At 34.8% G+C, this 9,790-nt stretch overlaps 1 protein-coding gene across 8 annotated transcripts; it reads left to right on the top strand.

The window, feature by feature from the left end:
• The first annotated feature begins 232 nt into the window (after positions 1 to 232).
• Positions 233 to 9,234, top strand: LOC133668335 (DNA (cytosine-5)-methyltransferase DRM2). 8 transcript variants are annotated; one of them, XM_062088120.1, is made up of 14 exons: positions 233 to 384; positions 2,031 to 2,116; positions 3,476 to 3,559; positions 3,773 to 3,816; positions 3,991 to 4,128; positions 5,038 to 5,146; positions 5,266 to 5,312; positions 5,462 to 5,561; positions 5,642 to 5,688; positions 6,369 to 6,482; positions 6,817 to 6,916; positions 7,424 to 7,512; positions 7,645 to 8,367; positions 8,577 to 9,234. In XM_062088120.1, exons 4-14 carry the CDS (start codon positions 3,814 to 3,816, stop codon positions 9,009 to 9,011), a joined length of 1,905 nt encoding a protein of 634 aa, XP_061944104.1. In that variant the 5' UTR covers positions 233 to 384; positions 2,031 to 2,116; positions 3,476 to 3,559; positions 3,773 to 3,813; the 3' UTR covers positions 9,012 to 9,234. The 8 variants fall into 8 exon arrangements, with proteins under 8 accessions (XP_061944104.1, XP_061944099.1, XP_061944136.1 ...); XM_062088115.1 differs by having other exon boundaries at positions 3,758 to 3,816; XM_062088152.1 differs by lacking the exon at positions 2,031 to 2,116 and having other exon boundaries at positions 245 to 384.
• The last annotated feature ends 556 nt before the right edge of the window (positions 9,235 to 9,790 follow it).

Genomic DNA, 9,790 nt, shown 5'->3' with positions numbered 1-9,790 from the left:
AAAATATATTAAAATAATATATTTTTTATTTTTTAAAATTTATTTTTAATATTAGTACATTAATATAATCTAAATATAAAATATTAAATTTATATATTTTAATCTCAATATCAAACACTATCATAAAGCTATTTCTTACCAAACAAGATAGCGCGACTTTTGAGATAAAAAATCTAAAAACTTTAAAAAAATAATTAAAATAAATAAAAAATAGCATATCTTCTTAATCACCAAATAAAATTTAGGGTATCAAGGTTATTGTTTTTCCCTTGCTAATAAATTATATCGCTGCCTTTTGTTCTTCCTCTCTATACGTGTTCTCTCTCAACTCTCACCCCCAGCAACTCTCCTTCTCGCTCTCGAACTGTTTTCGCATGCGACTCGGTAATTTCTCCACTCTCTCTCCAAAAAGAAAATTACTTATATTTTCTTGGGCAATTCTAATTTTTGTCCCACAGCCAAGAAACGATTTTTTTTTTTTAATGTAAGAATTGAAGTTCAATAGAAAATCGTAAAATGTTCATTCAAGGGAGCAAAATTTTCTTTTCGATCTCATTATATTTAATTTAACAGTGATTGTTCCTTCTTGGTTAGGTTTACTTTTGTGTAAATGGAGAATACGGGGTATAAACAGCTATCTTTTTGTTTCTTTATAGGTTATAAAGAGTTACTGGTTTAGTTATGATTACCTGTCGAATTTTTAAGGGTTATAGCCTCTATTTCTTGTGCCCCAGATTTTGTTATAACATTTTTAGTACAGAATGTGGGTCTTATGTCTTTTGCTTATATGTTTTTGGTTGGCCTATTTTTAAACATGTTCATCGAAGTCTCTTTGGTGATGACATTTGTGTTATTTAGAGATATGACAATGTTAAGGCATTTAAAATCATGGAATGTTTAGGGTTTTTATAATTGGTGATTACTTTAGAGATATGGCAATGTTAAGGCATTTATAATCATGGAATGATTAGGTTTTTATAATTGGTGATTACTTTAGAGATATGGCAATGTTAAGGCATTTATAATCATGGAATGATTAGGTTTTTATAATTGGTGATTACTTTAGAGATATGGCAATGTTAAGGCATTTATAATCATGGAATGATTAGGTTTTTATAATTGGTGATTACTTTAGAGATATGGCAATGTTAAGGCATTTATAATCATGGAATGACTAGGGTTTTATTGCAAGAATTCATTGAGTTGGCCTATCTTCGGACCTGTTTCGCATGTAGAAAAACTCTTACTCTAATGGTTGTTGCCAGCGCTATATAACAAAATTCTGTTAGATTTTTGTTGATGTCATACGTAAGATTGAAACTTTAAAGTGGTTTTTGGTTCACAGAACTTTGACTTTCTCATCTGGGATCACTCTCCAGGGAATGTGGTGCCATGGAAAGAGATCCCTAGAAATATAAAACCTTTATGTTTTATTGGCAGTTCCTAAGTATTACTTTTGGTTGGAAATCGTATAGTTAATATAGATTACCATCATATCCTTGTTATAATGATCCTTGGAATACCACTTTCCTGATTCACTTTCTCCTACGATTCCATGAACCAAACACCACTTAAACTGAGTCATACAGGACAGGTCTGAGGTTCTGTCCAGCAAGTATTTTACATGTGCTTCCTCTCATAAAATCTTATTTCATTGTTTAACATTACTCTAAAGTGATTGTGTCCTTATTTTGCATTCATTAATTGATAACCATGAAGCTAATATTAATATCTCATACTATTATTCTAAATACTAATGTGATTTCAGAGGCTAACTGGGGAATATTTTGTTTGGCTTAGCAAGAACTTGAAAGCATAGTAATAACATGAAAGCTATTTACATTTATTTATGTGAAGTCTGTTTAGTTATTGCATTTGCATGTGGAGTGTTTGGATATTGGAATGTTATGCTACTTGTAATCACAGAGATGATTAGGGTTTTACAAGAAAAAAAAATCACCGAGTGCTTTCTTTGGATCATTCTTATTCTAATGATTGTGGCTAATGTCATATACTGAATTTCTTGTTAGATTTTGTGGACAACATACCAAAGATGGAAGCTTTAAACAAAGTGTAGCAGGGCAGATTTGAGTTTCTTTCCAGCAAGTGTTTTATGGTGATTGCTGCTTTCTTTTGTAAAATCTTGTTTTCATGCCACTATTCATCAATGGATGATAGGGCTTTAAAGTGCTTACATCTTTTCTTTTGCATTCATTCATCACTAACCATGAAGGCTAGTTTAATGACTTGAAGTCTCGTACTGTATTCTGAAATCACCGGAGCATATAAATGACACATGATAGACCAATGGGGGAGGTGTTAGATTCCTTGATGATAACATGCCTAGGTGGAACCAGGAAACTGGTTGAATCTGGAGAGGTATGAGTTTATGCTCATTAACTATATTTTGGTGTCATAGGGCCTGGAAAAATCAGGGATTTTAGGGTTTAAATAAAAGAAAAATGCATTTATGGTTTGTGAATTGAACTAGGGACAAATGTTTGGATGTTTGAGGGATTAATCAGGATGCTGGAACAGTCAGTTGAATTCTTGGACAGCAACTTAGGATTGAAGATATGAAGAAGGGTGTCTGAGAATCGTAGAGAGAAGAAAACCCAAACAATTACGCTTTACTTAGGACTTACATCTGAGATGGATTCCTCACATACTTAAAACATAATTGCTGAAATAATGCATTCTAGTTGATTGAAGGCTGTATAACATATTGATTTTCTAGTATTCCTAGTGCAATAGTGTCTTACATTCTTGCACAAGTAAACACTACTATTCTTATTCAGTGTGTGTTTTATGTGGTGCAAGGTGCTTTTCAATTGAAAATGCATCAAAATGATTTTATTTCAGATTTTTATTTTTGATATAAGCACATCAAAACCATTGAAAAGCATTGGTTTGATTTTTTTTAGGTGAAAACAAATTTGAAAAGCAGGTTCAACCACAAAAACAAACACCCCCTAGAACATGGAAAGAATCTAAACGACTAGCCATTTATCCAAGGACTACTGAAAGATACAAGAACTATAAATTTCTAGCAAATCTAGAAATCATGGAATTACCCTGTAAATCTGAAATTACAAATTACCTTTGAGTTGTAGTCATTTGCATAACTGAATTAAAAAAAAAAAAAATTCTACTCTCGGGTTTGGCTACATGATGTAGTTTGGCCTATTTTTTCTTTTGCCCTTAGTTGTTTGCGCAATAGTTATTATTAATGGGTGTTGTTAATTCTTCGTTGGCGATCATACTTTCAATTCCTCTGTGCAAGTTTTAGGGTTCTTCAAATCTAGCTATGGCCTTTGATATACATATACACACACACACAGACACATATATATATATATATATATATTATTATTATTGCTTTGTTATTTATGTTTTGCTTGGTCCATTGAATGTTATAAAGGTACAAATCTTGTACTTTCAATCTTAAGGTTGTGTGTTTGATTCTTGGAAGCAGGCACTTCATGCAAAAACTGCTGAATGGTAGGACAATCTATAGATTCTCCTTTCCAGAACTCCACTTTGGTGGGACTATAATTTGGTAATGGCTTTTAGTAGTTATGCTTTGGATTAGGTATTTTACTCCTGTTTTAGTGCTCCCTCACTCACATAAAAGTGGGAGCCACCATAATAACCTATCCATGGGTCCCTCTTTTATATGAGTAAGGGAGCAATACAATGGGAGTATGTTATGATTTCTCTTGCATTAATGGTTTGCATTTGTCTGTAACTTTCGCAGTTATTTCTTTTACAGCTTAAAATCTTTGAATTGGGCCCAACTGTAGCTGTCAAAGAATGGTACGTTTTCTTTCCACATTCTATTTTTCATGTTAATTTGTTTTATATTTTTCCTTTTCCTTGCATTGCTGATAATTTGACTAACGAATTTAAAAGTACAATAAATGTTTTCATACCTAATCAAGTTTCATGTATGTTGGTTTTGTGCTTGTATTTGTTTATAAATTTGTGCAGGATGGTGATTCTTTATGCGGAGATAATGATGATTTCGACTGGGACAGTGAAGATGAAAAGGAAATTGAGAATTTTGCTTCATCTTCATCATCAAGTCTGAGACTTCCTCAAGTGGAAACTAGGTCAAGCTCAGCGGAGGTGAGTGGTTTTTATTTTTCGTTGGGATTTTTATTGTCATTTTTTGTTTTTTGTGAGTCAAATGGGAAAATTACAGAGAAGTTATTGCAATATAGAGAATTTTATTGTTGATTTCGAAAAATTGGTGCCATCTGGGTAACAATATGTTTTTTTGCCATTGAAGAATTATTTGATGAGGCCACTGTTTCATTTATTGAATGTTCTTATGGATTGAATCTTGCTGGGATTAATTGTATAGTTGGTCCATGTACCCTTGACATTCTTTTAATGTGGCCTGCCTGTCTTCTCTTCTTATTTAATTTGGCCCTCTACTCAAGAAAATTTCTTAATGTGGTCCCTGTGTCCAACTTCCATCCTATTTACTTTAATTCTTGACAAGTGTTCACTTTTATGACATGTTATTAAGAATTTTAGGTAAATTGGGAAGGCCCATATTCAAAAAATTTCTAGAGTAGAGGGACCACTTTCAGAAATTTTCTAGAGTTGAGGGACCAACTAAATAAAAATGAGTAGTGGAGCCACATTAAGAAAATGTACAGTGACCAGATGTAAGATTAATCCTTAGCTGAATACTGGTTGAATGTTTAATGTTGCTTACATTTTTCATTTGCATGTATGGATTTCACACTCATGCATGCTATAAGGAGATATAATCTGTCTTGTTTGACATATATCTTACAAAATCTCAATTCCTACAAATTTCTGTTTTGTGTGGAGGAATATGCTCTCTAAAAGTCATGCACCCGCTTTTTTATATATCTAGTTAGCCTCTAAGTTGTGAATGATGTTACATGGAAATTGCTTGTGGTTTTGAGGAACATTTGTATATGTGTATGAGTTTATTTGGTTTATATAGACAATGTAGGTACTCATTGCATAACTAACATGTAATTCCTTTGTTGCCTCAAGGCAAGCTCATCTGTAGGTTCATCTTCTGGTTCCAAAATGATTGATCATTTTGTAAAAATGGGGTTTCCTGAAAAAATGGTTGCCGAAGCAATTCAGGAAAACTGTAAAGGTTCTCTGCTGTTTCAATCTGAAATAAATATGCATGTTAGTATTATGTGTACACCTACATGTATACACACTTCTTTCCATCAAAGGCTTCTTTGTAATTCTGGTTAGTTACTTATTCAGGAGAGGAAGATGAAGATTCAATACTCGAAACACTTCTTAAGTACTCGGTGACGCTCATCTTGAATCCTCAAAATTTCTTATCATTTATTTTAAATATATGCTGATTGCGAGTAGATCAGAAGGTGGGCAGTTATTGCAGGCTGATACAATTTTTTTTTGTTGATACTGACAATTGATTTCCATTTTCCTCTTGAAGACAAGTTCATCTGCAAGCTCTTCTGGCTCCAAATTATTTGATCGTTTTGTAGGGATGGGGTTTGCCGAGAAAATGGTTGCCAAAGCAATTAAGGAAAATGGTAAAGGTTTTTGACTTGCTTTGTCTACCATTCAAATTTACCATTAAAAATCCAACAATATCTCTTTGCTATATTTTCAGGAGAGGGAGATGCAGATTCAGTTTTGGAAACTCTCCTCACATACGCAGTAAGATACTGTCAACCTATTCCAATAGCCAATTACCATGTTAACTCCACTTCAATTTTGTATGGTGATTGAGATTGACCCTGGCATTCACTTTACAATTGTCTTGTTGATTAGTTAAACTACAATGTCATGTTCCCAATATCTAGCACAAGCAAATCACAAGGGTTTTTTTTCCTGTACTCCAGAAATCACATTGTCACAAGGTGTATGTTATTAATTCTGTAGGCTATAGCTATATAAAAAATCAGTGGCTTTCAGCTATTTCTATTAAGATTTATTCAATGCTAACTATCTACCATGTGAATTTTATCTATACTCTGGCTTAAAATTTTAAGAATCCCACGTGGCTGCCCTGTCAGTATATCAAAGCAGTGCTGTCTTAGGCATCCAGCTAGTATGCTCTACATATAATGAGCATAGCAGTAATGGAATTATAAATATGTCAAGTTCACAGGTATCTCAAACTTGCGAGGAAGTGGTCTTATTAATGCGATTTTCTATTAGACCAATTACATGAACTTGATGGTCTCAATCAATGGTCTGTCACTCTTTACGTGAGAAATATCACTAAGCAAATCTATGAACTATATGTGTTGATCACTCGAATCAACCCTGCCTCTTTTTGGCTGCTACCCTCAGTTATTTTGATCTTTGAATTTTTGGTTATCTATTTAATGCAGGCCATTGGAAAATCTCCTCAAGAACAGCCCAACAATGATTCTGATCATTGCTCCTCAGGACATGAAGGGAGCTTTCTGGATGATTTTTCAGATGTAGATAGTGCTGATGATGAGGTAGCTAATCTCTTTGGCTATGTAGAGTACTTTATTGATTATGATATATGGTTTTGATTTATATGCTATGTGATATCATTTCCTAGCACTGTTTGTGTCTTTGCTGCAGAGACACGTGCAATCTGCAAATTTCTGAAGTTTTTGGGCTACAGATACATGCCTCTGTATATACAATAGAATATTGAAATCTTGGTTATTGAAATTGTATGCTTGCATGCCCTTATGAACACATACACGATTGTGTATAAGTTTCTTTTAGGCTTAAGAATAAATATTGTATTTTCTTTTTCTGTCAGACTTGTACTAGTTTGTGTTCTGATTGATTTATCTGCAGGTAATTACAAAGACTGTTTCTGACGAGGATAAGAAATTAGCCTTTTTAAGAAGGATGGGTTACAAAGAGGCAGATGCTTCAATAGCCATAACTAGATGTGGTATGCTCTGTAAATTGTAGCAAATTTGTAATGGTTTGGCATGGTTCGCTGCATGACATATGGAAGTAATTGCTTTTGCTTCAAATCTTATTGTCAATGATAATGTTATGCTCCATGAAGAGCTTGCTGCATGACATATCGAAGTAATTGCTTTTGCTTCAAATCTTATTGCCAATGATAATTTTATGCTCCGTGAAGAGCCACACTATGATCCTACATGCTGATTTTTCATATCTACCTTGCTTATCCATTTTTTTTTAATGTTATTTGATGCATCGGGTGGACAAGGTTTGAGTTTCTGTGGTCTACATCTAAGGATCTGATATTTTGATTTCTGTGTCAACTCAATCTTTTGTTTTGGTTTGATCAGCACTTGTTGATGAGAGTATATGTGTGCTGCTTCTGTTTCTAGTTTTCTGCTATGGAACTTTTGGAGCACAGATGAATTTCTGTCATGTTGTAATATACCTGGGCCTAGTTGATGTGTGCCTCCGTCATATGTTGTAGGAACGGAAGCCACAATTTCGGAGCTGGCAGATTTCATTTGTGCAGCTCAAATTGCGAAGGCAGAGGATGCTTTCTTTGCTGAAGATGAGGTAGTTTTATGTATTTGTCCAACATGCATTTGTGGTTCATAAAAAACATCTAACATGCATTTTGTGTTCATTTTTATAACACTATGTTTACAAGGTCCATAATATCTCATTTTTTATCTCTTATTTTTGCAGAAAAAGCCTAAGCATTTGGACAAACAGAAGAAGAGGAGTTTTTTAGAGTCTGACGTGTTGGAAAAGAAAAGGCAGAAGGGGTTGGAGAATGGAGATGATGAGGGAGTTCGGCTCCCAAATCCAATGGTTGGGTTTGGGGTGCCTACAGAACCAGGAATTGTTACTCGTAGAACACTTTCAGAGGCTGCCATTGGGCCCCCCTTCTTTTATTATGAAAATGTAGCTCTGGCTCCAAAAGGGGTTTGGCAGACAATTTCAAGGTTTTTGTACGATGTGGAGCCAGAATTTGTGGATTCCAAGCACTTTTGTGCTGCTGCAAGGAAAAGGGGGTATGTTCACAATCTTCCCATTCATAACAGATTTCCTCTTCTTCCGCTTCCTCCAAACACAATACATGAAGCTCTACCCTTAACAAGGAAATGGTGGCCTGCATGGGATGAGAGAACAAAACTGAATTGCTTACAGACTTGCATTGCTAGTGCAAAGCTGACAGAGAAGATACGGAAGGCCCTTGAAGCCTATGAAGGGGAGCCCCCTTTGCATGTCCAGAAGTTTATAATGGATGAATGTCGGAAATGGAACCTGGTTTGGGTTGGAAGGAATAAGGTTGCTCCTCTTGAGGCTGATGAAGTTGAAATGCTTTTGGGATTTCCAAGGAACCACACCAGGGGAGGCGGTATAAGTAGGACTGACAGATACAAGTCACTAGGTAACTCATTCCAGGTGAGTTTCGTAGCATTAATTGCATAATCCATGGCTGTGCATCAAATCATTTCTGACCTGTGATTCAATATTTGCATGAATTAATATTCTGTCATGAATTTCCTTCAGAAAGCACATGTTTTTTCCTCTATATTTTTCCTAAAATTTCATTTTAACTTTGCTTTTCTAGCTTTATGTTGCATTTTGCTCTCATATTTTCACTCTTTCAGGTTGATACTGTTGCTTATCATCTGTCAAGTTTGAAAGACTTGTTCCCAGGAGGGATCAATGTTCTGTCTCTTTTCTCTGGAATCGGTGGTGCCGAAGTAGCTCTTCATCGGCTTGGTATTCGTTTGAAGAATGTGGTGTCAGTTGAGATCTCAAATGTGAATAGGAGTATCATGAGTTGCTGGTGGGAGCAAACAAATCAGACTGGGAATTTGATCCACATTGAAGATGTGCAACACCTAACTGCTGATAGGTTGGAGCAGTTGATGAACATGTATGGCAGTTTTGATCTTGTTGTGGGGGGGAGTCCATGCAACAATCTGGCAGGTAGCAATCGCCATCACCGTGATGGACTTGAGGGCAAAGAATCTTCCCTCTTCTTTGATTACTGTCGTATCCTAGATGTGGTTAAGAATTTAACATCTAGATACAGTTGAATTTAGCTATTTTTTCAGAATTTTTTTTCCATTTCCATTTTTATGTCAGTTTAATAATGATAGACCGCCTAACAATTTGTCAAAATTTATGTGCTTACAATGAGAAGAATATTAAAATTAGGAGGTTAAAGTTGTTCAGTGGGCCTCGTCTTACGAAGGTGCTGCCGGAATTCCTCTCATGCTGAGATTAATGAATCAGTCTTGATGGAAGGTTGCTCTTTTATCTCGAGGATAATGGTTGCTAGTAGCTTAGACCTATTTTAGTTGGCTCGGTAGATCATGATTTCCAAATCAATATTGCTGTGCTATTTTGGCCTTCTGAACACTTTGCAGGTGAGTCGCTGTACGCAGCCAGCACATATTCTCTGGTGGAAAACTTTATCTTTAATGATTATGGTGGAATTAGACGTTTCACGGCCACGTGCTGTGCAGCACGTTGGACTAAGATTTTTCATCTACTTTTTTTGAACTTGAAAAGAAATTGTCTTGGCTGTGAGAATCTTTGAATGATCGACATGATATTTTTTTTTATTCTTTTATTATCAAATTATATGATAATATAATATTCCTAAATATTTTTTTTTAAAATTGATTTCTTGCCTGTGCCTCGGTGTATTTTTTAAATAATTATAAATTCTCTTCTGGCACCAAATTGTATAGCAACATAATATTCCAAAACAAGGAAAAAAACAAAGAGAGGGGCAAGAACAAGGAATTTAAAAAGTAGGCCATGATATCATTTAATGAATATGGAATTATATGGAAACCCTTTGAACCCT

This window comes from Populus nigra, chromosome 1 (genome assembly GCF_951802175.1).
Source record: "Populus nigra chromosome 1, ddPopNigr1.1, whole genome shotgun sequence".
Taxonomy (NCBI): domain Eukaryota; kingdom Viridiplantae; phylum Streptophyta; class Magnoliopsida; order Malpighiales; family Salicaceae; genus Populus; species Populus nigra.
Note: the sequence above shows the minus strand (reverse complement) of the source record. Positions and strands in the feature narration are given on the sequence as shown.

Excerpts from the sequence above, each read along its gene's own strand:
- LOC133668335 (XM_062088120.1), top strand. Across the intron at positions 7,513-7,644 it reads CTTTCTTTGCTGAAGATGAG|AAAAAGCCTAAGCATTTGGA; the intron begins GTAGTTTTATGT and ends TTATTTTTGCAG. Across the intron at positions 8,368-8,576 it reads CACTAGGTAACTCATTCCAG|GTTGATACTGTTGCTTATCA; the intron begins GTGAGTTTCGTA and ends TCACTCTTTCAG.